At 33.2% G+C, this 26896-nt stretch overlaps 4 protein-coding genes across 10 annotated transcripts; 1 reads left to right on the top strand and 3 right to left on the bottom strand.

Annotated features, from left to right (window-relative positions):
- Nucleotides 1-555: 555 nt before the first annotated feature.
- LOC137806231 (uncharacterized) lies at nt 556-5800 on the bottom strand. Of its 4 annotated transcripts, none has more exons than XM_068606231.1 (11): nt 5354-5800; nt 5203-5283; nt 4939-5100; nt 4339-4424; nt 3707-3795; nt 3492-3595; nt 3301-3403; nt 3152-3227; nt 2941-3046; nt 1942-2473; nt 556-1040 (listed from the first exon to the last, which is right to left on the bottom strand). In XM_068606231.1, the coding sequence occupies exons 1-11, from the start codon at nt 5556-5558 to the stop codon at nt 947-949; spliced, it is 1638 nt and encodes a 545-aa protein (XP_068462332.1). In that variant the 5' UTR covers nt 5559-5800; the 3' UTR covers nt 556-946. The 4 variants fall into 4 exon arrangements, with proteins under 4 accessions (XP_068462332.1, XP_068462330.1, XP_068462331.1 ...); XM_068606229.1 differs by having other exon boundaries at nt 4930-5100; nt 5354-5797; XM_068606230.1 differs by having other exon boundaries at nt 4339-4427; nt 5354-5791.
- A 1691-nt stretch (nt 5801-7491) lies between these two features.
- On the bottom strand, nt 7492-10160 carry LOC137806230 (probable transmembrane ascorbate ferrireductase 4). The gene is made up of 4 exons (XM_068606227.1): nt 9972-10160; nt 9837-9888; nt 9361-9557; nt 7492-7844 (listed from the first exon to the last, which is right to left on the bottom strand). Exons 1-4 carry the CDS (start codon nt 10116-10118, stop codon nt 7518-7520), a joined length of 723 nt encoding a protein of 240 aa, XP_068462328.1. The 5' UTR covers nt 10119-10160; the 3' UTR covers nt 7492-7517.
- Nucleotides 10161-14926: 4766 nt separating this feature from the next.
- Nucleotides 14927-17784, top strand: LOC137805750 (clavaminate synthase-like protein At3g21360). The gene is made up of 3 exons (XM_068605676.1): nt 14927-15424; nt 16103-16359; nt 17217-17784. Exons 1-3 carry the CDS (start codon nt 15059-15061, stop codon nt 17560-17562), a joined length of 969 nt encoding a protein of 322 aa, XP_068461777.1. The 5' UTR covers nt 14927-15058; the 3' UTR covers nt 17563-17784.
- Nucleotides 17785-18726: 942 nt separating this feature from the next.
- LOC137806229 (protein decapping 5-like) lies at nt 18727-25169 on the bottom strand. 4 transcript variants are annotated; one of them, XM_068606225.1, is made up of 9 exons: nt 24798-25149; nt 22578-22678; nt 22167-22238; nt 21318-22089; nt 21031-21212; nt 20127-20198; nt 19438-19629; nt 19220-19330; nt 18727-19148 (listed from the first exon to the last, which is right to left on the bottom strand). In XM_068606225.1, the coding sequence occupies exons 1-9, from the start codon at nt 24943-24945 to the stop codon at nt 18996-18998; spliced, it is 1803 nt and encodes a 600-aa protein (XP_068462326.1). In that variant the 5' UTR covers nt 24946-25149; the 3' UTR covers nt 18727-18995. The 4 variants fall into 4 exon arrangements, with proteins under 4 accessions (XP_068462326.1, XP_068462327.1, XP_068462324.1 ...); XM_068606226.1 differs by having other exon boundaries at nt 19438-19626; XM_068606223.1 differs by having other exon boundaries at nt 19438-19626; nt 21031-22089; nt 24798-25169.
- Between the last annotated feature and the right edge of the window lie 1727 nt (nt 25170-26896).

The following is a 26896-nucleotide window of genomic DNA, read 5'->3' as shown; positions in this document are numbered from 1 at the left end:
GTCTAGAGCTCGAGATATTCAGTGCTTTAAATGTTTTGGTAGATTATATTAATTTTATAAGTATTGTAATAAAGAAGAATGATTTTAAAAGACCAAGAGATTGAAACACAAAATGTTAAACTTTTATCCAAAATGACATGAAAATTTAGTGCACGATAAAGAGAGTGAATTGATAAAGTATCAGGGTTTGTCTGTTTTCACAAAGCTTCTCCCACCATGTTTTCAGGGAAATCTAACCCAGAGACCTAGGATGTGTCAGATTTATATAGTTATGGTACTGGAAAAACCAACTCCAAAATCCCTGACACTTAGCTTATGTGTGAGGTGCCCTTTTACTACGTGTTTTAATATTTAATCAAACAATAAACCAACCTTAAGTCTCAATAAGATACCAAGCACAGACAAATTGATAGAAATTTTCTAACTACATAAAACGTATAAAAGTAATAATATAAATTTCATTTCAAGTTAAGGTAACCATAGACCAGATCAGGTTCATCTAATTCATCAAGATTATCCATTAGGACAAAAACAAAAATTGAAAGCACACTCGAATAAGAACAAAAATCACTATCTCCTATATAGATGTCCAGCATTATGAAATTATTCCACAGAAAGCTTCCAAAACATAAATATAGCTATTCAGGATCCAGACAGAACTTTGAGTATATAAGACAAGACTGGCTGTGTTCCCTCCTCCCTCCCAATCCTCACGAGAGGGATAGAAAATCTTTTAGGACCACAGGAATTAAAACCACTCACATCAACAATTTTCCTTTTTGAATGTGTATATAACAACGAAGGAAGAAGCTCATCATCACCCTTAACCCTTTTTCCTCTCTCATAAAAGACCATAATACCATACAGAGCATGCTAGCCTAAAGGATTTATGGTATTAGTTTATACGTAGATATCTTAATTTACATTCTGTAGGACGTGTCCACATTCAAGCTTGGTCATCCCATTTCCATCTTCGCCCTACCTCTTCGAGAACAGCTGCCCGAGTTTGGCTTCTCCTTGCCTCGTCCTCCACCCAAGATCTGCAACATTTGAATTATTCATTAGACTCACCTCATTCCAAATACAATCAAACTTTCTAGCAGGTTCACCTGGTGAAAGTAATTTTACTTGTTTGTACGTCAAATCAATAATTTTCTAAAGTTGCAGGCTATGCTTCTAACACAAGAGGACCAACCAAGTAGTACTAGATGACTATAATTTTTTGTTCCAGAAAGATAACTCATTCTCTTCAAAAACATCAGAATATAAATGGAACCAAAGACAAGAATTACTACAGGGTAAGAGAAATAACCATAACCAGGAACATAATTGAACCAAAAGCAAACAATTGAGATGCGCAGGTAGAACCAAAGAAACCTTCCAAAGAAATAATTAAAAACCACGTAATGTAAAACAGTTTTACTGAAATTTAGGCTCTTAAAAAGAACCTGATGGACTCAATTGACCCACAGGCAGCTAACCTAAGCGATGCAATGCTATCTATGGTTACTGACATAAAAAGAAATTCATTTGTCACTTAAGTGGAATTAAGATATGATCAAGGTAGGGACGTATAGAGGTTATTCACAGAAAACCCCCATAAAAGTGAACAGTCTTGACCTAAATGTCCTCCCAAATCGTGACTGAGAACTATCAATAAATCTCAAAATATCTGGTTCAAACCAACATAGTAAACTAAATTTCCAAATATTTAGCTCAAATTACTGGGTTCCATAATGACTTTCAAAAGAAAACATTATAACCATTGAGCTACAAGCAACATGTTTATCAGAGAGCAATTTGACACCATTTAACTTACTCCCAAACCTCCCCCCTCTTTAGGCTTTTAGAAGCCTTCAAATTTTGAAATTGTCATTTCGAAAGCCATAAATAAAAATAGATACCTGTGTTTGACCCTAACAAGTGTAAGTCAGAAATTACCTAAGAATCTGAAGAGCTTCTTTTTCAGCTTCTAGAGTGGATTTGGTGTCAAGCAATGCTTCAAGCTTGAATTCTAAATCTTTAAGCAAATTTTGTACAACGTGCCTTTCGTCTACATATATGACTCTCTCGGATGCAACTTTCTGTGATATATCATCAATTTCTTTCTTTAAGCTAAGCAGCAACTGCTTCTGACAATCCAAAGCTGACTTTTCTTTTAAATACTCAATATATAACTTATCTTGATTGATCTCCTCTTCTTCCAAATTCTTTACTTCCATATGATAAAGTCTCTCTACATCTAAACCACGGTTTTTCTCATCATTAAGCTTCTCATCCCAAAACCTCTGTATGTCTCCTCGGCTAAGCAACTCAAATCTGATATCTTCTGCCTCAGCCTTCCTGGCAGAATGTTCAGCTTCTATTCTTGACAATTCAGCCGATATTGCTTCCTTCATCCTACCACTTGTCAGAGCCATTGCTGCTTGTGCTATTGTGGAAGGCATGTTTGGCTGAAATCGCTTGCTCTGTCCTGTAAACAATAAATTCACAGCAGATTCCTCCTATGATCATTCTTCATCATGGCATTCTTAAATACATAGTGATAATCTGAGACTTAAATAAAATATATAACAAGTCTTACTATTCATGCATTAATTTGGCCTATTAATCAAGGTGTAATCATAAAACAGGTAGCAGGTACTGAAAATACCAAGTTTGATTTTGTTTCTAATTTCATTATGCTTCTACAGCTACACTTTCTTCAACATTTTGACATCGACGTGACTTATTTCCATTTGTTCCCCGTTCTCATAACCTAAATTGGAATTTGAATTGAAATTTTAACTAAATGAAATATTTCTAATTTATCATGTATCTATATAAGGTTTAAATCCTTGAAAACAAGAAATTGCAGTTAGAAACATGTAAATAAACTTGATGTGATCAACAAAACAAAATAAATGCCAATGCATAGTGGAAAAGCCTCAGCGCTTATACCAAATACTGTTCTAAGTATACTCCTATCCCCTGCCAACATGTCCACATAAACTGCTGGAGAAGTAATATGCTTCACATCCATATAACCTGCTTTTTTAATTGATATCTGGACTGTAAAAAAGTAAGGTAATAAGTGCTACCAGAAGAAGGTGAAGTTTTAATAATTAACATTCAAAACTATCCAAATACCAAACTTTTGCAAACAGCATACCTGATCAGTTACCCCAGAAAAAAAATCATACTCCAACTGAGCTCTCCAGTCTATTAGATCTTGTCGTGAGATGAATCTGCAGTGCACATATTAAATTCAGTAAAACAAAATTTGATCGTGCAGCGTAGAAGTATAGAATACAAATATACCTATCAGGAAAGAAGTGCTTGTTTTCTAGACTGTCAGATCCACTATAATTGAAACTGTTGTTCCAAGATAATTTGCTGGGGATCACACCGGCTTCAGCTAAAACTTTTTTTCTCAAATTGAAAAGCAAACATTCAAATTTCTGCCCATAAGTGAAACAATATGGGTTGAAAAAAAGTTCCAACATCTTTACCCTGAATGGATCTAAAGTCCTGGTCGTCAATCTCGATATCATCAAATGCAGTGACTACAGACCCAGAAAGTGATACTATAGGAGCAATCCTGTGTTTAGGATTCCTGGAAGACAAGGAAATCCATTTTCAATGGAATGGAAGCCGGGCAGAGCTACAAATTCTAGTTCATTTCTGACTGCAAAGTTGCATGCATGATGTATCAGGAACCACTAACCTTTCCAAGGATGAATTTAACTTAACTAGCCATCTAGCAAATTCTCTTCTGGTACACAGTTCATTGGCTTCCACGTCCTCTTCAATTATCTAGACATGTCAGCAAAAACCACACTTTCAAGTCTAATAAAACTCAACCGAAGCATAAAAAATAGAACATGGTTTCAGTGCTGCATTACAAAACAGAACACACATGTGAGGCAACATATTACAAGTATGAATTCCACAAAATCAGCAGAAATTTGAGTACGCCAAAACATAATGTAACAACAGTAAATGCAAAATTTTCCAACTCCAGGAGGCAAAATAAATCAAATTATATCATCATATTCATTTATCCACATTAACATTTCTCTGGTACTTCATCTAGGTTCTTGCCAGCTTTATCTATGGTATATGCTGGTAGACAAACTTAAGAAGCAGCACAACCAAAACTAAAGCAAATAATGGAGCATTTTTTTTTCTTAACTGCAAGTAGATTGGACTAAATCAGGTAGAGAGCTAAGGTCATAAGTAAAGTGTATCCAGGTTTCCAACTAATAGTGATCCAAGAGAAGGTGATACTGAAATTGAAGTTCTACAGACCATAAACAGTCTAACACCGCATGGACAGATTACTATCTGAAAACAAACCTTCAGTGACTTTAAGACTGACAATGCTTCTTCTTGGGTAGAATCCACAGAAACCGCAATCACAACACGTTCAGGTTTTTCTACAGCTACTAATATGACAAGAAAAAAAAATAAGAAGAAGAAAGATTTATAGAAACAATCAGAGTTAGTACACCAAATTAGTCCCTAAATCTGCATGTACCCTTCAGTTTTAGTCCTGGGATATCAATCGTTGTCAACTATAGTCATTATGTTTGTAATTTCATGGACCAAAATAATGTCACCACCACTAGTATGGTAATTTCAGAAACTACAATAACGTTTTTGTAATTTCAAAAACAAATCAATCGATGCTCATCAATTCTAACCTTAAAAACAAGATACCCCCGATTTCACAAAAAAAATAGTTTATAAAATTACCAACCGTTGATCATTTTAATCATTACGTTTCTAACAGTTTCATAATTTCAATAACTAGTATGATATTTTTGTAATTTCAAAACCAAATCGGTATTCATAATTTCAAAGACTAATTCGGTCCATTACTCGCCAAAAATCGTGAACACTACGATTAAACACATAAGATCAAAAATAGGAAAAACCAAGCATTACCGTATTTACCAGTTTCCGAAAGGGTACCAGGCACATCCTCCGTGCTGGCCTCGGTCGCTGTTGAGTTGCTCCCACCAGAAACGTCAAACTCGGGAGTGTCGTTTTGATAACGCCGAGTCTCCACGTCACTCCTCATCCCTTGCAACGGCCTCGCGAATCGAAAATCAAAACCTAACCGAACACAACATTCGTAAAAAGAGAAAAAAAAAAAAAAAACTGAAGTCGAAAAACGACACATCCCAAAGCCGAAGCTTAAAGGAGAACGTAACCTACCTTTCCTGGAAGCAGCAAAAACAGCGAGTAGAAGAGCGAGTGAAGTGCCAAAGCCCACAACTGCATAAGGAAACACTGCAACTGCACACAACAGAAGTTCGCATCACATGAAACGTAGAAAGAGAATTGAACCTAACCTAACCTAACCTACCTTTGTTGCCGGTTTGGGCAGGGGCGTCCGGGAGGGCCCAACCGCGGAAGTCATCGGACTGGTCGGGGGACGGAGAGGCCCAAGAGAGGGAGGCGGAGAGGGGGCGGCGAGGGAGGGAGGAGAGGGGGCGGAGGGAATGGGGGAGAGAAGGGATGGAGGTGGGAAGGAAGAGGACGAAGGAAGGGGAGGATGTTGCAGACCACATTTTGGTGGGAATGGAGAATTAGGGTTAGGGTGGGTGTTGACTGCTGAGGGAGATTCGATCGAGGGGGAAGTTTGAAACGGTGCGTTTTGGGCGGAGGGAAGAGTGAGAGTGGAAGAAGAGGCAAAGAACGAACACAGTGGTGGTGGTAACCCACAACTGTGACACCGCCGCTAGCTAAACCCAATGGACGCAATGACGGTGGTAACCCACAGCTACAAATGAATATATTTCTTGTCTTTTTTTTTATAAACATGTGTTTTTTAGTTTTAATACTAATCTCATTTTTATTTATTTATTGTGATTTCAAATTTGTTTAAAATAATTTAATTTGGTTATTTTTGTCAATGTTATTAGTTTCACTAATGATTTGTGATAAGTATAGTGTTTTGAGTTAAGGTAAAAAATGTGTGATTATGTTTAGGTATTTTGTAAAGTGGAAAAAACATTGTTTTTAATATTGAAAAGATGAGTGTTTGCGAGTGAAAAGTGATTTGGATAATGATCCCAAATGATAATAATGAGATTTTGTATATAGTTATGAAACTAATAAATTGTTTCATATGAAAGAAAAAGTCATACTTAAGGATAATTTCTAAAAAATAAATTGTAAGATAAAAGTTTATCAAACCTTAGTTATTTTAATTAAGTGTTATAAAATAAAGTATAAAATGTGAAGATTATTTTTGTCCTAATATCATATTATGATAAACACAAGTGTTTGGTGTGACCAACCTATGCATAACATATTGCATACATTTCTTCTTCTAATATGGTAACCTTTAGACAAACAATAGAGATACATAGTTTTAAGCATTTCATAGTTTGAACTAAAATATTATAAAGTTTATTTTATATTGTAGAAAATTTCTATTTTGTTTGTCTTTTAAGAGGATTTCATGAAGACCTATCAACATCAAAATGTGAAAAGATGCCTAACACCAACAACATTTCTCAAGAGGTGGTGTCAAAATTTCACCTCAAACTCTTGTTCTTCCCATGCAATTTTTCATTTATGTGCTTAAGCTCAAGGGTTTCTTTGACAAGATCATCTTACGTTTCTGTTTCAGTTTTTAAAAGCATGAGATCCTTGATCACATTATTCAAATCCTTTTACAACATTTGGCAAGCATAAACAATTATAAAAAATTATCTTGAACTTGTGGTTAGGAAGGAAAACTCCTCACATCCTTTAATGAATTTTCTACAACTTCCAACACTTTAAGATGTGTGAGCACCAATTATTTTATTTTGCTTTTATGAGCATACAATGTCATAAAAGCAAAATAATAACACAACTACACATAACACACATTGCAAAGTAATAACACAACTACACATAACACACATTGTCTACCATCTTAATAATAACACAACTACACATAACACACATTGAAATATTCATAATATAGTAAAATGTACTTAATTCAATTTCTTATTTATGCTTAATTCAATTTCTTATTTATGCTTATAATAATCATGATTTTTTACTCAAAGATGATAGACGTAACATGAGAAAAACTTTATTTTGTCATTAGGTCATATACAACTAGGTTTTTTACCCTCTAAGCTTATATAAAAACATTTCATTAAGTCTTATATAAGAACTAATGTTATCATCTTTGTTTTAGGTCATGAGAGGATAAGAAGTTTGTTGGCATGAACTTGATACAGGTCCAAACTCAATGATTCAAAATTACATTACAAACACAAACTTGATTGTCTTTCACATGTTCCATATTACCCAACAAATAATTGTTTCAAAATATTGAAGTTTATGAAAATATCTCATATATCCAAGATAATTGTGGAGAAACACTTCTCATATCCCATCAAACCTATTTATTCACATTTTTTTTTTCTCTAACAAACTTAGTTCCTCCAACACTCAAAGTGCTTCATTGATGATCATGTTTCAAACATCACTACTCAAGCATGAATAAAGCAGTGTAATGCATTGTATTAAGAGGACAAAGTCCTAGTATTATCTGAGTACAAAAGTTTGGTTTGAAGAGTTTGATACTTAGGTGAAACAGCAGCCAAAATAACAAAGGCACTGAGAAGGGCAAGAGCCAAGCCTAAAGTATTAACCACCATGGACTCAGTGCTGTGTTTGGCCACATTTCTCATTGTTTGTAGGAATGTTATCTTCTCCAACAAACCAGTTTCTGCTGTTGCTATGGCCAATGCATAGGTGTATAGGCCAAGGAACACATGCCATGGTAAGATCCTTATCCTCACCCTACGCAATTCTCCTCGGTGCCAAAAGCTCAAGAACCCTATTAACCACTGTGTGTGAACAACAAATAATACAATATCAGATTTTATATACTTCTTTGCACCATAAAACATTTTTTGAATACATTTCATGGATTCGAGAAAGGGGTGTTCCAGAAGGTTTTGGAAAAGATAATCCAAAAGCCATTTTAAAAAAAAAGGTAAAATCGTATTTTCGAAAATGATGGCGTGCAAGAAGTGTTTTGATGGAGTGCAGAAAGAAATCCTGGTGACTATAAGTCAGCACCAAAATGCCCAATGACTTGGTACCAAAAATCAACGGCAGTTTCTTACTGCACTCCTACAATTTTCTTCCTGCACCCTCACAATGTTATGCAAAGACCAAACTGTCTCTATTATTTTTTAAAAACCCTAAAATGCACTTGAAGTCTATTTATTTTTTTGCATTCTGAATTATGAAAATCTAGAAAAAATTTGGATTGGAACTTTCGGTAAAATTTTGGATCCACCGATTTGTAATTCAAAATATGCATTTCAAGCATTCCAGATCCACCAATCCGTAACAAAAATATGCATTTTGGATTCAGAAATTCATAATTAAAAAAAAAAAACATTCAAGATCCAATCTGTAACAAAATTAGGCTTTCGGATTAAGCAATCCGAAAATCAATAATTTATGCAAAATTTGTTTCTGGAACACCCCCTCATCCGGAAAAAAAATGATTTAATGAATCTGTAACACACTCACATATCCCAATTTCCATTAACCACGGTGCTCTTTTTCAAATAAAAAGTCAAGGTCAGTTTCAAAATTTAGAAAATTGTGGAGATGCAGGAAGAAAAACGTAGGGGTGCAGAAAGAAGAAGCTGAAATAAACAAGAGAAGAAAGCCCATCTTGGAAATGTAAACAAATTGAAACTCATAATTGCTCGACAACGTTGCCGACATATTTCTAGGTGTTTGGGCATGTGTCCTCTTCCCAAACATCACAATAATTTCATGATTTTTAAATTATAAAAGATAGTATATTAGATGACAAAAAATGAATTTAAATTCACTAAAAATATTTATTAACTAAAATAGTGATTACCGTTAAAGCAAGTATATTTAAATACAAATTACTTAACTTTTATAATGCATTATCAAACTAGCTAATGTCATTACTTTTTATGATCAACAATTATGAAATATTTTCTCCAATTTAACGTATCTTCTTTTGTTTTCACTATCAACATTTCCATGTTTTGATAAAAGAAATGAAATGAAGAAAGAAAGCACTCGAATTGAAACCTTCCTTTGTTCTGAAAAGACTCAAAAGAGAGTAGGACCACAATGACATTATCAACCACCCTTTATCTTATCACCTACTTAATGCCATCGATCACATTTAAAAACCATTTCAAAATAGAAAAAAAATGTTAAAAGCTTTAAACTACCCTACAAAAGTTGATATCAACATAACTTTTCTCTAAGCAAAATAGGACAATTTCATTCTTAGTGCACCAAAATGGATAAAAGAAAGATGTAAGAAAAATTTGAAAGAGGAAGAAGTAAATGTAAAAATACCTGGGCTGCAAAGAGGGACACACAAACCAAACCCATCCATGAATGCAGGCTATAGAAATTTGCAACAATCCCATCCTTTCCCTGAAACCTTGTCCAAATCCCAAAGATCCCACAAGCTAAAGCCACTCCTTGCAGCCACAAATGCACCAATTTCTTCAACCCCCTTGATCCAGGTAACCACCTGTGCACCAAAATTGCTGCATAACACAACACAATTACTCAACCTCATAATCTCAACAAACATTCGTTAAGATAGACTTTAAATGACTTTGATACCATATTACGAAGTGGACTTTAAGCCTAACTCAACTTCATGAAGTGAGGTTTGCACCCAGTTATATACGATGAAATACTTTAGTCTCTAGTCGAGATCTCCAACAAACTCTAATGTCTCTCCCTTTTCACAAAAACTAGCACATGCTAAGGTAAGGTAGCTTGTGTTTGAGATGAAAGTAAAATTAAGCAGAGGAATATACCTTCTCCAGTTAAGAGAATGAAGCCAATGACCATGAGGAGAGGATGAAGAACCTACAAAGAGAGAAAAAGGAAGATGGTTTAACATGGTTTCTTTGAAGTGTTAATGGAGGAAGAAAGAAGGGTGTGTAGTGTACAGCATAGAGGAGGTCTTGTTGGGAGAGTGAGGGAGTGAGGAAGCTGGATTTGAAGGCAAGGGCCCAGATGAGAACAAGCACTGCCACTGCAAGCCCTGCAACTCTAGCAAACAAGAGAAGGACTGAAGGAGAATACACACTCCCCATAACAACTCACATTCTCACACTTCACTTTGCCGACACCTTTTCCGCTTTTAAAAACTTAATTTGGGTGAACTAGTTACGAGAATAATTTTTTTTTTTCAAATTCTCCCAACATAATCAACCAATATAAAATTTAAAACTCAAAATTGTTATTAGTTTTAGGTTTTGCGTAGAAATTCGAAACTGATTGGTATATATTCTGGATTTAGATATTTGGGAGGTATTTTTATATTTCATTTAAATTTTTAGATGATGTTATCCGAAAGTGAGTTATAAGTTTCGGATTTTCATATTCTGAATAGTGTGGTGAAATGACGTTGAGGATCGGAATGTCAAACTCATTATCTTCACATCCAAAAGATCATTTATGCTGTTAAGATAAAAAATTTCATGATCATAATAGTTCAGACAGTTCAGACTTGCCTATCCAGTACAGAAAGTAAAATCTTTTTGTTTAGGTGGAAATTTAAATTTATTCTGGGCAGGGAGAATCAGCCACTTTTTTTTTATGCAGAAACCAAATCTTTGGCCAAACAAGGTTTAATCGTTTTAGCTTTGTTATTATCATATTCTTAAAATTTTGCTTCTTTAGTTTGAGTGTTTTCAGTTTTTTTCATTTTTCTAAACATATGTTAATGTAATTTACTTTATTCAATTCACTGGACCGTAACACATGACATGCTACGTGCCATTATCTTTGCCATAAAGTTAACTTTAATGAATAACATCGGTGTCATTCTTGTAGAATCATTACATTAATTAAAAAAATTATATATTGACTATTTCTTAAAAAAAATAGACTAAATTGAAAATTTGAAAATTTTCGTATAGGAGGAGGGAATAAAACTACAAGAGTAATTACACTATCCGATATATATGCGATTAAATGGTGAATATTTTGCATGTGTTTGAATAGAATTTAAGCACAAGTATAATGAAAATCATATCAACTTTAAGAAAAGATTGATTTTAAAGATATAAAAAAAATAGGCATAAAATCTCTAATTAAATACGGTTTCTTATAATTATAATTGATAGAGGTGACTAGCATTTTAGAGATTTACAATTAGTAGTTATGTTTTACTTTAGAATAACTATTTTTGGTTGTTTTGGGAGAGGTTTAAGAATTGCACGAAGGGTACCAAACTCTGGGTTGAAAGTGGAAGGTTTTGTTTTAGGAATAGGACTACCGAAGAATTAGGAGATCAAAACACTCTTAATTTTTCTGTATTTAAGACTCTTTTTGTAATGGGTTAGAGTACTCCTAATACTCTTATTTATTATATTATTTGTTGTTGATAAAAAAATGTGGTTTCATTAGATATATGAATTAAGAAGATTTCGTTTAATCATTATAATCAAACATGTTATTTGTTTAACACATTAGTCAAATTGTCTAGTATGAACAAAACTATTGATGTTCGAAAGGTCTACTCTATATTGTAGTTGTACAAATCATTGTTAGAACACTAGTACAAAAACAACATATAACGACAATTTCTAACACTGTTTGATAGTCACACGTCGTCCAAATAAACACGGTGGCATTTTTGTGAATAATGTGAACCTAGTTGTGGGGAGGACCGTTGCCAATACTCAATGAGAGGGAATAAGCTACGATTATTTGGGAGATCATCACCTATTTAGGGGGCATAAACAACGGCTATAGGGGAAATTGTCACCTATTTAAAGACATGGCATCATAGGCGACAATCATAGGCGACAATTTTAGTGAACAATAGTCAACTATGGTGTTTTTAAAAATTCTCCCAAAACTCTTTTTCTTATGTGTTTACTGGTTTAGGGTTTAAGGTTTAGGGTTTAGGATTTAAAATTTTCGAGTTTTGAAAGCTCTTCTCTTCGGTTCTCTAGGTTCCTTTCGTTTGCCATTGTTATTTTGATTTGTTAGCTATTTTTTTGTTCCATTTTGTTGCTAATATTACGTTTTTTTTTTGTCTTCTTTTGTCGGTGTTGCTGCCGTTCTTGCTCATTTGCTCTTTCTTCTCCTTGTTGTTTGCACTCATCAGGGTGATTTTTAATTTTTTAATTATATTTTATTTATTTTTTATTTATTTAATGTATTTTTATAGTACAATTTTTAGATTTATAATTAGTATTGTTTTAGTTAATATTATTTTAGTTATAGAATTTATATTAATAAAATCTTATAATTAATATTATTTTAGTTATATAATTTAGATTATTAAAATTTAATAATTAATATTAGGGTTTATAATTTGAATAATAAAATTTTATAAGTAATTTTAGGATTTATAACTAATATTATTTTAGTTATATAATTAATATTATTAAAATTTAATAATTAGTATTAGTGTTTATAATTAGTATTAATAAAATTTATATTGTAATTGTAATTCAACCTTGCAATTTGAGATTTATAATTGTAAATATTACAAGAACTTTTAAAATAAAGTTGAATATCTTGAGGAAATTGTTACAAAATTTACAATGGAAAAATCAAACTTGGACACCCTTGTTAATTTCCAAAAGTGTGTAATGGATTGATCCAGAACTGGATATGTTTTTTCAAGGAAACATAAATATTTTAAAAATTATTTTCATTTTAAAGATTCATCCAGGACACATTTTATATATTTTTTTATTGTTATACATCAATTTCTTGATATTGTTAGCAAGAAAGGATCCAAACACAAAATGGGTAGTCATTTCGAGCCTATTTAATGATTGTTTGTGTTGGGCCTATCGTGTCACCCGTTATCAAGCCGCTATCAGATCACTCATAATATATAGTCCCAGAGGAGGGTGTGTTGGAGATCCCACATCGACTAGAGATTAAAGCCGCTATCGGACCACCCATAATATATAGTCCAGAGAGGTGTGTTGGAGATCTCACATTGACTAGGTGCAAACCTCAACCTCATGAGCCAGTTATGGGGTTGAGTTAGGTTTAAAGTCCAATCGTATAATTTTTTTTTGTTGTGCAAGAGGGGAACAATATGAAAATTGAAATCTTTTGTTCCTAGTCAGAAATTATTGTAGAAGAGACTTTTTTTTTGGCTGATCCTGTTGACACCAGTATTTCTGCATAACACCATTTAATGCGTCTTTCCATTTAAATGGAATAAAAAATACATCACAGGTGCAGTGTCTGCTGTCATCACTAACATCAAAATATTAGCTAAAAGTTAGAAACAAAAGATAAACACATGCCACTTGTATTATAGAAACCTAGACATGTGATGCAACATAACAATCATGATTACAATCATAACTTTATTATCATACCATACAAAACTAAACTTTTGTGCACAAAGTTTAATGACCAATCTTAATTCACTAATTTGTGAGGCTCCAAGCTACTGCAAATTGTACTATCAGAGCCTTAACAGTTGCTTGCTTCTTGCTCACTACCTTTGTTTGTCTGTTCCTTTTTCCTGAATTTAAAATAAAATATGCACCTATTGTTGTAAGTTGGATTATTCTGTTGTCTTGTGCTTCTGGCTTTCACTTTATGATTTTGATTTAGACTCTTGCATATGCATACCAAGAGCAATCTCCAAGCAGAAGATAGCACATGAATTGATTGATTATAGAGTCAGAAGAAGTTTCAAACAAAATGAAACTTTCTGGTCAAACTCTCATTTAAGCATGACAAGTGTATATGAATCTGAAGTTGAGACTTCATTTTAAGTGATGGATAGGGTGACTGATGAAATGTTGAAAATAACTAGTCTGTCCAATTGCATATTTTATAAAGGTTAAATCAGAACTTTAGAGGTCAATATGCAGTTTTTCATTATAATATCTGATTTGATTTTACAGTCTGCAGATAAAAAAACACATCTCCCGATCTTATTGTGTTATGTTTGCTTTGTATTAATCCATTATATAATATTGAGTTAGGTTTAAAAGTTCACTTCTTAATATGATATTAAAGTTATTTAGAGTCTATCTTAGCGAGAGTTTGTTGAACTTATCAAGTCATCTGCTATCGGACTATCTATAAATATATAGTCTCACGCATAAATTGTCAGTCTCGACGTGAGGAGGTGTTGAAAATAACAGATCGACTAGAAATAAGAACTTTTCATAATAAATAAATTGGTGCAAATCTAACCTTATAAGCTGATTTTATAAGGTTGAATTAGGTTTAAAGTTTACTTCATCTTAGTAGACGTGACCCAAATATATAGAAAAACATTATATGAAAAGGAATAAAAACACACTTATGATTGACTTGGATCCAAACATGAACCAACTTGTGTGATTTAGTAAGAGATTGCTTTGGCACAGGCCATCTAGCAGCAGATGCTTTCTTGCTACAGAACAACAAATTTCATTTTATAATGTCATCTCACTAACTTCAGAACTTCCAAAAGCTCAACAAATAGTTATTGAAAACACTGTTTCTAGGTTGATTTTAAAAGTAATTCTATCAATCAAATTGCAGGATTACTTGGCTTCCTCACAAGTCACAATCACAATCTGAGTTTCTCAAGCAATGTTGTGAGATAATTACTAAGAACATTGCGTGTAGGGTTTGGGTATTATAATTGATCATATCACTTCTTTTGGCTTTAATCCAATCATTATCATTCAAAGAGTTTATAAATTCCTTGTGCCGTTAGCAGTTTGGCATGTTTTGAAATAGTAGTATAGATAGCAACAAAAAAAGAAATGAAGATAATTGTAATCCCCCCATAAAAATGTCTTAGTATCAATCCAAACAATGATGCTTTTGCAATTCAGAATAACTTGCAAATTGACCATCTTCATTTCCTTGGAAAACACATGAAAAGATATAATAAGGACAATTTCAAAGCCATCTTCTTAGCATTGCAATTGTCAACACCAACCACTACTATATTATATATAGACATAAGCCTATTGAAGGTAAAACCACACAGGTTAATAAACCCTGCATAAAACTATTTGGAATTAGAGAGGTAGGAGCCATTGAGATGGAGTTTTCTTGCAAGGACTTCAAGGTGGGAAAATGTGAGGGAGAAAAAGTAGTAGATGGAGAAACCATGCCATTGGTGCTAGAACCTCCTGCACCTATCAAGAGTGACATGGAATCCTTGCTCTTGGCTCTGAAGAACAACAAAGACTGGTTTGATCAAATGATAACCAAGAACAGTGCTGTTCTCCTCAGAGGCTATGATGTCAAAAATGCTGAGGACTTCAATGAAATCGTAGAAACCTTTGAATGGGAAGACATTCGTTATGTTGGACCAGCACCTCGCACACATATTTACAAAAGGGTGTGGACTGCCAATGAAGGACCCCTTTCAGAGTTCATATACTATCACCATGAAATGGTTTTGGTAAGTCAACTATACACTCACATTAGCACCATGATGTTTCACACACTTAGCTAGTTTCTTGATATCAATATCATATAATCATATCCAAGGATCACAGAATCATTTCTAGTAAGTACTTTCAAACAGTTTTTAGTTTTTCCTTTGTTCTATTTCATGTATTCTTGTTGGCAACTCCAATTTCAGTTCATTATCAGGAAATTATTCCAACTAAAAAATCTGAGGCCTTCTTTGACCACAAGGACTAAGAAAATAGAATTTGAGATCAATATGCAGCAGCATAGAAAACCTTTTCAGTCAATGATGATTTCCATCAGTTAATCTGATTATCAATCTGTTTGACCAATAGATACAAAGGTAGTATAGAAATAAAGTTATGTATATAAAAATATCACTAATAGACAATGTTTGACAATATTCAGTGCATATTCTTCTATTCGTGATATTAAAAGTTTCTGCTTAGCTCATCCTTTGTATGTTTGCACACTATAATTGAGGCAGAAAGTGATGATGTGATGATGAGAACCTAGCACGCTGATTATTTAATAAAAATAATTAAACTGGTATTGTATCCTCTTCAAAAGCAAATGCCAATATATTTATTTATAATTTAGCTCTTAACAATCAACACTATAATTTCAATGAAAAAATGCTAATAAAATTTGTTGATTTAATCACCAGATCAAGGAATATCCCAAGAAAGTGATACTCTTTTGTGAGATACCTCCTCCTAAAGGGGGAGAGACCCCTTTTGTTCCAAGCTTCAAAGTGACAGAAAGGATGGTGAAAGAGTTCCCAGAAGAGGTGAAGGAGATGGAGGAAAAGGGTTTGAAGTATTCATTTACAGCTCGTAGTACTCAGAATGATAACTCTTCCATGAGAGGTAGAGGTTGGGAGGATGCCTTTGGGACCTCAGATCGCAAAGAAGCTGAGAAAAGGTGTTTTCTTCCTTCAAATGCCAACACACAATATTAACTAGTTTTGTACATGCATGCTTATTTGAAGGCTACAAAGGGTCTCAAAACACTTTTAAACACAATAAATGATTGCATGTTATAAGACTATTGGAAAATGCTATTGAACTGTGTATATTGAAAGACACCAATTTACAACTCTGATTTAACAAGTGCAATTTCAAAATTGTTCAATTTCAACAAAAAGTTATTTCTCTTTCCAGTTGTAATCTGGTGCAGAGTTGTCAACATATCAACACTCAAGACTATTTGAACAATGGTTAATGATACATTGACAACTTCAATTTTTTATATAACCATATTACAACTTCCAACACTATTATTTTAATATTTTTTTCATATTATTTAATTACAAATCTACCATTTATTATATATATTTTTATTTTTAAACCTGTCATATCAAAGTTGTATACAATTCCAAAGAGTTGTCAAAATAACATTTTTCTTGATCCTTTCAATCCACATGAGTGATGCATTAATAACATGTTGCATAGAAATTGGTTGAGACTACAAGATCTCAATCTATATAATAAACTCTTGTAAAGAGTGTGTTAAAAGAGAAAGTTCATGACACAATCCATATAATATTTTTTCCTTGTAGAAAATGTGCTGAAAGAGCATGATGCTACTACTTGTGTTGTTTTCATCATAAATAAAACCCAATGAAGAAAAAAGAAATAAATGAATAAGCTGCAATACTGATAGCCATGCTATCAATTATGTACGTAAGGCTTTAGTCTTGTAAAAACTTATACAGAGAATCCAATGAAAATCTGTATTTGGCTCATTGAACCTTACATGTTTTGATTGAAAAACTGCAGAGCAAAAGCTCTAGGAATGGACATGGAGTGGCTTCCTGATGGAGGGGTGAAGACAATACTTGGACCAAGAAATTTAACCAAGGTATTTGAAGGAAGGAAGGGAAGAAAAATGTGGTTTAACACAATGGTAGGGATGTATGGGAAGGAGCTTAGCTCGGCAATGATGGCTGATGGAACAGAGATTCCAGAACATGTAGTGAAAAGATGTGAAGAGATCATTGAAGAAGAGAGCATACAGTTCAAGTGGGAGAAAGGGGATGTTGTCTTCTTTGATAACTATGCATTGCTTCATGGTAGAAGGCCTTCCCTTCCTCCAAGGAAAGTCCTTGTTGCTACATGCAAGTAATTTGAGATTGTGGAATTCAAATTATATGCTAAGAGAGAAAGGGTATGGAGGAAAAAAGTGATGAATAACTTTGTCATTTCACCAATATATGGCAAGGAAAAAAATGTATGCATTATTTCTTGAATAAATAGCTCTCTCAAGAACCTACTTATAAAGCACCACCAAACTAAAGTGTATGTGAATATTAAGTTATGTTAAGTTGTATACAAAATTGTTTGAATATGTTTGCATGATTATATGTCTAAAAGTGATATATATATATATATATATATATATATATATATATAAAATCATTAAATAAAAATTAATTTAAAAAAAAAAACAATTAATTACTATTGACTAAATTACAGAAATAAATATATTTAATATTTAAACGACATTACTTATTAAATTGAAATAACCCATTGTCTATACATTTACCCTTTTAGTCTTATGGGCTGAGGTAATACTTCATATTTTCTTTTAAGTTTTTTGAAGAGGAAGAAAATTTTATTTTCCTCCCTTTGTATGACATTTTGATAACTTCCTTTTGTGTAACTAAATGACTTTATTACCTTAACCTCTCTTCTTGGGTGATAAGTTCTCACATATTTTCATGTGACTAGAAATGACGTAGCTAGTTTAATGGTTCAACATTAGGAAAAATAGTGAAAATAAGAAATATGGTGGTATTAATCAAAATATCGCTAGAGTTATCACTATTAATGTAGTATTGGTAATGTTTATATAACTAATGATGATATAATTTGTCATGATATGGAGGAAAAATGAAGATAACTATAATGGAGCCAAAAAAATTGCTATGGTTATCATAATTATTAGTTTTTTCAGGAAAAGTAAATAATTTATTCTTACGACTAAAAGTAAAAACTATCTTTTAAGTTAAAATACTGCTCTACTTACACAACTTTTTTTCAAAAACTAGTATAGAAAAGAAATAGAGATTATTAAATGAATAAAATTCTCTTATAATATAAAGTTAAGTAGTACATAAATTAATTTATTAAAAATCTTTCATAACTTCTCTAAAATATCGCTTTAAGTTGACTTAAATTAATTTTAACTTATAAGAAGTGTTTTCCGTTTCAAATTATTTTATTATCATACAAGATTTTATAGAAAATTATGGCTTGCATACATTACAAGAATCCTGCAATGTATGTATTAGTCTAAACTTCTGCTTTGTTGATATAATATATCAGCTAAAATAAAATGGTGTAACAACATATTCCCACCAGACCAAGGGATTTTGGTAGAGTAGTAACAAGAGGGTAACATGACAAGGAAAAAAATGTCCTACTTATTTGTGAAACAAACATATAACAGGAAACACAACAGTGAAGCATAATCTCTACCATAACTACGATTTTAATGGTAGGCTTCCTAGGCTCTTGTCTCCACCATGTCCATCATGACTAAACATTAACTTCCACCTACAAATTGCGACCTGGCATACCACGGCCCCTACCCCGTCCAGAATAGCCATACCCTCCTCCTCTTCCATAATAACCACCCCGAAAACGTCCACCACGGCCAGGGCCGCGACCCCCACGGCCACCACGGTGCCTCACAAAATCACCAAATGTCTGCACCATAAATCAGCACAAGAATTGAATATTGTTTCCCAAATAAAAGATCCATGAAAGATAGAACATACCTCAGTGTCAATCTTGATTTGTTCAGAGTATCTAGTCCTTCCATTCTGTGGAGCATTATCATGCACATTGGAAGAGAGTGAATCAAAGAAGTCATCCTTGTTATAAATAGGCTGTAAAAAACATGAAAGTATAGTCAAAGCCATGACAGAAAGATCAGATACAATATACTTAGGTCAAACCTGAATACATATCAAGCTGCGCACTAGATAAACATTACCTTAACGTCAAAGTTTGATAAATCTTCAATCTCTTCGTCTTGATAATCTTCATCAAAGGCATTTCCTTCCCCATCCTTTGAATGAGACTTGTTTTTACCAAGATGACCCCAAACTTCATCCTTATTGAACTTCTCATTCATCGCAATGAAATCAAAATCTTCAGTGAATTTTGTGACTGGGCGTAGACCCTGCTGCAGCAAAGCATTAATTAAACTTTTTAAGCTAATTTCAGTACGCTCTTCAGAATAAATTACAAAAACAGCTTACAACTTGCATGCAAATAATTTAACCCTACTTCCTCTTTGAAACATATACCTAAGTGATTACAAGATAAACAGTTATTGAATAACTGCTTCATTAAGCTCTCTACCCAAATGCACCCTTAATCTTATCAACAGGGAAAAAAATTAAAAAATGACAATTTGTGCGGCATATCTATTTAATGGTGTAACAACTATTTAAAAGAAAACAAAATTTAGAGGACATTTCATTGTTTACATGCTTAAAATAAGTGAAAAATGTTGTATGAAACACAAAACTAACAACAATCCAAACCACCACTCCCCACTCCACTTCAAAACAGGAAAACTTTTAAATCTCTGAACCATCCGACACATTCCCAATTTCTATTGATATACGACATTCTAAAACCCAACATATATAAATGAAAGAGTAAATTGAACATTACCCCAGTTCCTCTTCCTCTTCCACGTCCTCTATAACTATAGCCATGATGAGATTGGGTAGGAACACCACCGGGCTTAAAAAATTGCAACCAAATGTCAAAAGTCATTCTCAATCAAAAGAACATACAGTAAATAAGATAAGTCAATACAATAAAAGATCCATACTTGTGATCTTAAGTTTTAATCACTCGATGCTGATTTTATTATTTAATAGAAGCACATAGCAAACAAATTAAGAAAGGTTCATCAATCAGCAGAATTCATGTATGGCAAATGCCAATTAAAACCATAGACAAAACAGATCCAATCCTACTTCCAATTCTTTGCAAAAGAGAGAGGGGGAAGATGTTGGTCAGGAGAAAAAGGGTTTGTGGGTTATCTAAATTTCAGAGAAAATTTGTCCCACATTCCTGATTTGATCAAAGCACAGCTTGAAGGATGGGTCGAGAGCAACTTGACATGGAAGATCAAATCTCCACATAATTGGCAAGTTTGCAGCATTTGAACTGGTCAAATGTACACTCAACTTCGGCAAACTCGACTCCGCATGAAAAAGCATGCATGTATTTATTAAAGCACATTTGACAAAAATTGAAAAATACAACTTTTGCATCGGTTGAAAATTTTATATTAAGTTCTACTACAAAATTGGAGTTTAGATAAAAAGACTCCAAAAATAAATCACTTCACTTCAAACATAACCCTAACCAAAATCATCTAAAATCAAATTCACAGTCATCCAATCCAACACACTAAATATCTTAGGATAATGGGATTACTCCAGTTAAATCACAAGATTCTAGTCTCCACTATGTCACATATTGTATAAAGCATATAGGCATGTGCAAAACCATCACAAGTGTATCTCTGTCTGCATGCATAAATTCATAGATCAAAGAAGGATACCCTGTGACTGGACCGTGAAGTTACTGGCAATGGCAGAATTGGTGGTTGAATTGCAGCAGAAACTGGCAGAGATATCTCAGGAGATGATGTTGATGATACCTGAACCACTTCAACATCCTTATGAGATGCTTGTGAAGGCTGAGCAGAAGAAACTATAGTTGGTCCTTGTTGCAATAATTGACCTGGGGTTATCAGAGAAAGAGTTGATGTTTCTGCATGTATAGAAGTTGATGATCCAACAACAGCAGGAGACAACTGGGATACAGTTTGATAGGGCAAACTTAAACCTGAAATTGCATTTGGTTTACTGGAGATTGGTGGCACTAAAGCATTTATATCAGAACCAGAATTGGTCAGGGAAGTCAGTGATGGTAAGTTAGTGGCTAAACTGACTGCTGAATTTGAAACATTGGGTGCCTTGTTTGTTACTGATACTGGTAAAATTTCAGAAGCAAGTGTTGCAGAGGGTACAGGAGATAAGGCAGAAGATGCATGAGGCAAAGCAGAAGGTGCAAGAGGCAAAGCAGAAGGTGCAGTAGGCAAAGTAGAAGGTGCAGGAGGCAAAGCAGAAGGAGCAGGAGGCAAAGCAGATGGTGCAGGAGGCAAAGTAGATGGTGCTGAAGGCAATGAAGATGTTACACTAGAGATACTAGAACTCACATGCAGCAAAGATGATGGTAATTCTGGCAAATTAGAAGATACAGTAGGTATAGGACTGAAATTGGGATACTGCATTGGCTGCTGCATAGATGAAGGCATTGATAAACCAGGTGGTGGTTGAAGCAGAGATTGTTGGTGTAAATGAGGAAGCCCATTTGGGGCACCATAATATCCTTGCCAATACATTGGCATAGCAAGTCTACTACCATTTGTATTTGGAGCAGCTGGAGAAGCTCCCCATGATCCTATGTTCCCTCCAGGTTGATACAAAGGCAAGGGCCCTTGAAAATTTGACCCAGGATGTCCAAGCTGGGGGGTATGAGAGCTAAGATCAGTCACAGACCCACTTACAGCCGAAGGCAAACTTGTAGATGTGGCAACTGGGCGAGCATAGTGAGACTGTAAATGCATTTCCATGTAATTAGGATAAGATTAATTCAACTGATTCAATATACAGACAATTTTTTGTCATCAACCTGAATAATAGCTGGGTCGTTGTTGACTTGTGGGGTAGGTTGGACAGGTGGAGAAGATTTAACCTGTAAATCCTACAGAAAAAATAAGAGAGACGCCTCAGCTGATCTGTTTCTATATTATACACGCAGCAAAGTCTGAGCAAAGCCTTTATCAGGTAATTACATACACTTATAAAATAGATAAGAAAATCAGGATCAGCCTTCTAACATTCCATCTCACGGTATATGCATTCATATACTGTAGAACCAAGTTGTACAAAAGCAGTTTCTTTACAAAATAACACACAAGTTTAGGGTACCAATACTGTACAGTCAAAAAACTAGGGTACCAATACTATACAGTCAAAAAAACTAGGGTACCAATACATTGAATATATAAAAAACGACTGGTAATAATTCCACATATAATACCTTGATGTCAGTCCCACGAAAAAGTATATACTCATAAACCTTGTCACCAGGAGGAATTTGTTGGCCATCCTTTTTCCTTCCTTCTGTTCCAAAAGATCGCACTGCAATACAAAAAAATAGAATTATCACTCTGCCAGCCCAAGCCATTATACTAAACAACATATTAGATGGTAAAATCTGAAGTTGCAATAACCCACAGGGTTGCATGAAAATCTGGCACATATTGAAAGCTAATGATCAACAGTCCTGAACATTTGAAACATAAGCAAAGAACATAACCTTTATAACTTGTACATTTGCTTGATGTGTTATTTTTTCTTTTTAACAGTAATAGCTTCAACTTCCATTCCAACCAATATTTATACATATATATAGTAATTGCATCAACTTCCAGCCAATATTTATATTCCTAAATAACAAGTACGTATACTTGAGCAAACCCTACATCCACTTATTTTAGAAGGAGTACTTCAACAAGCTATAACTTTAATCTTCTTAAACGAGTGTATGTTAATGGTGTACACTTACATACATACATCATACATATATACACATGTAGAGATAGGGAGAGAGTACTCAATGAAAAAACATTTCATACTTATCAATCCCAAATAGTGGCAAGGATGGCCCAACTCCAATACCACTATAGTAGGATAGTAGATAGTGGGATGATCGCTATTCTTTGAAATTTTTATTAAAGTTGCTATTTGGTTTATTATATTATATGTTATGATTTAAATAAAAAAGACAAAAAAAAAACTACGAGCTAAACTAGACTCAAATAGGGGTCCAACAGACCAAAACAACAAAAAAGGAAAAAATACACTTTAAAAACATTTAGGCCACTGGCCAAATTCCCCCAACCTCAACCCTTTGTTTGCTGTAATCCTAAGATCCAGCAGCTATGCGCTGCATCCCATGTATTATAGAAGATTCAATCATATATAGAGGAGAGACAAATGCAGACAAGAGTGGACAAAAATCACTGATGGAAAAGGGAGCCCCAGGTCGGAAGGGGCTTTAATGACAAAATAGCCTGAGGGATGAGGTGCAGCACTCATGGAAGAGGCACTATTATGGCATGATCCCCTCTAAAACACCGGAAGGTGCCTAAAACCATCAGAAATTTTCAGATATGTTGCCAGAGAATAGTGGTTCATGTTTCAGATACACAAGGGCAGGTCAACGTTTCACACCTTGAATAATGGAAGTCAAATCATACAAATGTCTCCCAAAATAAACCTTAAACAACACCATCAAACAGGGGTTTCAAACATTAACCAATGTTTCATCCACTAAAGCCGTAAATGTGCAATTTTCTTTGCTTCAGACATGGCAGAGAGCTACACAGAACACACCATGTTGGCACACCACAACAGCTCTATAGCGCATGACACACCACAACGGGTGGCTCTATAGCACGTGACGGCTCACTAGAGCGCAATATGCCACAATGGCTCAATATGATTGTCAATTCTGGAATACAGATATGTATGTCAATTATTTTTCTCTCACTAGCATTAATACTCCAAAAACATAAAAGGGAAAAACATGAATCTTCACTTTTTAATCCAGTGCCTTAGTTTTTAGAAGCTGTGTCATTAATATATTAGTTCTGGACTATCTGATTTCGCTCCTTTTAGCATTGCACATGATTCTCACAGGCTAACAACTTAGGGATTTTTATTTACTCCCTGCATTTATCAATCATTAAGATTTCCACTAATCCCCAATACCACAACAGTACAGTCAGCAAAAGCAAGCAGCAAATAACAAACTCAAAAAGTTACAAAAGTCAAACCTAGTTCCCTGTTCAAGTGAGAGTCACATGCTAACACTCAGAGAAGAAAAATTCAGATACTCCAACAGAACAAGATTAAAACCACAAAACAAACCGAGACACATCAGTAAAAGAAGCAAGCCAGATGCTACAGGGAGAAAAAAAAAACATCAAAAGACCCTTCATAGCTTCTCAACAGAAGGCCCACAAAAGCTATCAAAAGTTCAGAACAATTCCTTCACTGTGGCAGGAATTCAAACTCGTGACAAAGCCCGCTCTTCAGGATTAAATAATTAAAATAACCAAAAGAAAGATCAAATTCAGACGGAGAATTCAGAGATCTGAAACCAAAGGAACCAAATTAAACTGAAAATGAACAAAACCCAGAAAGGATTAAGAAAATTCGTGGGAAGAAAAAGAAGTGGGTAGCAGAAGAATACCGTTTCTAAGGCCAATACTGGACTCTTCAGTGTTGATGTTGTAGAGAATGCCTTCGTATCTGATCTCACTCTTTGAGGTCAAGCTTATCAAGCTCCCAATGTAGGAATCGGCAGCGGAACTCGATCGAGAAGCGCTTTCAGACGCCATAATCAGAAGCGAATCGGATTAGGAATTGGGTTTTGGGGCTTCTGGTTAGAAGCCTCTCTAATCCAATCGGTCTCAAGGTTCAACTCTGGTGATGGGATGTGTGAGCAAGACGATGCATTAGGGTTTGAGTTTTATTCTTTGATCTTTGCTTTCAACATACACCATATAATAACTCGTTTCTAACTCAGCTCTATCAGACTCAGCAGTTACAAATTATATTATTAGAAAAAAAAACTTCTTTTTTCCAAATTTTATGTGAATATATATATACTAGTAGGATATGTATATAAATTCTTAAAATATATTAATTTTTTAATAAATATTGGTATATATGTTTTGTCTTAAATACATGAGAAAAAAATTAAATCAGAACAATTAAGAACAGTAATTAACTGTATTAATTTTATTTTAAACATAACATAAAATTACTAAACTGCATAACTTTATACGAAAAAAGTCATTAGAGATAAAATTTCAATTAAATTAATAATAATTTTTAAAATTATATCATTAAATAAGTAAAAATTAATTATACTTTGTTTATATTTAACCGCAGTATTTAACATATTTTATATAATCTTAATATTTAACATCCTTTAAAACTAAATACATAAATATACTATATTAATATTGGGTGGCCAGATAGATAATTATTGTCCTATGAACTATTGGACTCTCAAAATTATTTATAAAAGCCCAAAAACATATAAAAAGGAAAGAAATAAAATTATTAATTATATATAATAGTTTCTCTACTTACATAATATACTATATTAATTTTAGGTGCGCACAAAAATAATTATTGTCATCTATTGGACTCTCAAATCTATTTATAAAAGTAAAAAAAAAAAAACATATAAAAGGGAAAAGAATAAAATTGTTTATTATATATAATAGTTTTCCTGTTTACATGATATTTATTCACTTAGGTACTATTATAAGAAATAACAATATAATATCTATAAGGAAAAACAATAAAATAAAATAATTTATATAAGCACACATAATCAATTATATATTAAATTTTTATAATTTTAATACATATAGTAGTAATAAAACATGAATAAGTTGTTATTGTTTGAATATAACAAATTAATAAGAGAGGTAATTGATCTAGTATTTTCCTTATTTGAGTGTAGTAAAATAATATTTGATAAACTCTTAGTAGATAGATAACCAACATTGACTTTGCCATATGAATCATCACATCATTGCTTGAGCGTTTTGACTTTATGCATCTAGTCATCAACTCTGGATTCCACTTCAAATCTAAGATTATTCTTCAATTAAGATGTTGAAGATTTTTAGAGAGTTTTAGCTTTCATTGTTTATTGTTTAGTCCTTTACATAAAGTATTCACAAGGATATATTTATTTAGCTTTCATTGTTTATTGTTTAGTCCTTTACATAAAGTATTCACAAGGATATATTTATTTAGCTTTCATTGTTTATTGTTTAGTCCTTTACATAAAGTATTCACAAGGATATATTTATTTAGCTTTCATTGTTTATTGTTTAGTCCTTTACATAAAGTATTCACAAGGATATATTTATCACACAATCATACAAAAAATGAATTAAAAAGAAAATGAGTTTTGAAAACTGAAAAAATATTTTCAAAAGGTTTTATGACCTAGTTAATCGATTAAGTTTTAGTATAATCAATTAAATTATTCCTGATGAGATTCAAAAAAGGATAATCGATCATCTCTTTAATAATCGATTAAACCAAGGACTTGGGAAACACACGTTTCAGGATATTAATTTATTATAATATTTTATAATCAATTAAAATAGAAAGCGTTGTAGTATTTTTAAAAATTTAAATAAGAATTATCAAATAACATCTTGAAATAATCGATTAAATACATCAATACCACTTTTAAATTAGTGTTATTAAAACTCTCTGAGCTTTTCACTCACTCTTCTATATACAAAATACATTTGTTGA

This window comes from Phaseolus vulgaris, chromosome 3 (assembly GCF_000499845.2).
Source record: "Phaseolus vulgaris cultivar G19833 chromosome 3, P. vulgaris v2.0, whole genome shotgun sequence".
NCBI classification, from domain to species: domain Eukaryota; kingdom Viridiplantae; phylum Streptophyta; class Magnoliopsida; order Fabales; family Fabaceae; genus Phaseolus; species Phaseolus vulgaris.
The sequence above is the reverse complement of the archived record's forward strand: the minus strand, read 5'-3'. Positions and strand labels throughout refer to the sequence as shown.

What these genes read in the sequence shown, in the direction of transcription:
- LOC137805750 (XM_068605676.1), top strand. Translation starts at nt 15,059, where the DNA reads ATGGAGTTTTCTTGCAAGGACTTCAAGGTGGGAAAATGTGAGGGAGAA. An exon ending in ATCACCATGAAATGGTTTTG is followed by an intron (nt 15,425 to 16,102) that starts GTAAGTCAACTA and finishes TTTAATCACCAG; the next exon opens with ATCAAGGAATATCCCAAGAA. An exon ending in CGCAAAGAAGCTGAGAAAAG is followed by an intron (nt 16,360 to 17,216) that starts GTGTTTTCTTCC and finishes GAAAAACTGCAG; the next exon opens with AGCAAAAGCTCTAGGAATGG.
- LOC137806229 (XM_068606222.1), bottom strand. Translation starts at nt 24,945, where the DNA reads ATGGCGTCTGAAAGCGCTTCTCGATCGAGTTCCGCTGCCGATTCCTAC. An exon ending in ACGACCCAGCTATTATTCAG is followed by an intron (nt 22,090 to 22,166) that starts GTTGATGACAAA and finishes ATGCATTTACAG; the next exon opens with TCTCACTATGCTCGCCCAGT. An exon ending in TATCAAACTTTGACGTTAAG is followed by an intron (nt 19,331 to 19,437) that starts GTAATGTTTATC and finishes TGTTTTTTACAG; the next exon opens with CCTATTTATAACAAGGATGA.
- LOC137806231 (XM_068606228.1), bottom strand. Translation starts at nt 5,558, where the DNA reads ATGTGGTCTGCAACATCCTCCCCTTCCTTCGTCCTCTTCCTTCCCACC. An exon ending in TTAAATTCATCCTTGGAAAG is followed by an intron (nt 3,596 to 3,706) that starts GTTAGTGGTTCC and finishes CTTGTCTTCCAG; the next exon opens with GAATCCTAAACACAGGATTG. An exon ending in GGACTTTAGATCCATTCAGG is followed by an intron (nt 3,404 to 3,491) that starts GTAAAGATGTTG and finishes TGAGAAAAAAAG; the next exon opens with TTTTAGCTGAAGCCGGTGTG.
- LOC137806230 (XM_068606227.1), bottom strand. Translation starts at nt 10,118, where the DNA reads ATGGGGAGTGTGTATTCTCCTTCAGTCCTTCTCTTGTTTGCTAGAGTT. An exon ending in AACAAGACCTCCTCTATGCT is followed by an intron (nt 9,889 to 9,971) that starts GTACACTACACA and finishes CTCTCTTTGTAG; the next exon opens with GTTCTTCATCCTCTCCTCAT. An exon ending in CATTCTCTTAACTGGAGAAG is followed by an intron (nt 9,558 to 9,836) that starts GTATATTCCTCT and finishes TGTGTTATGCAG; the next exon opens with CAATTTTGGTGCACAGGTGG.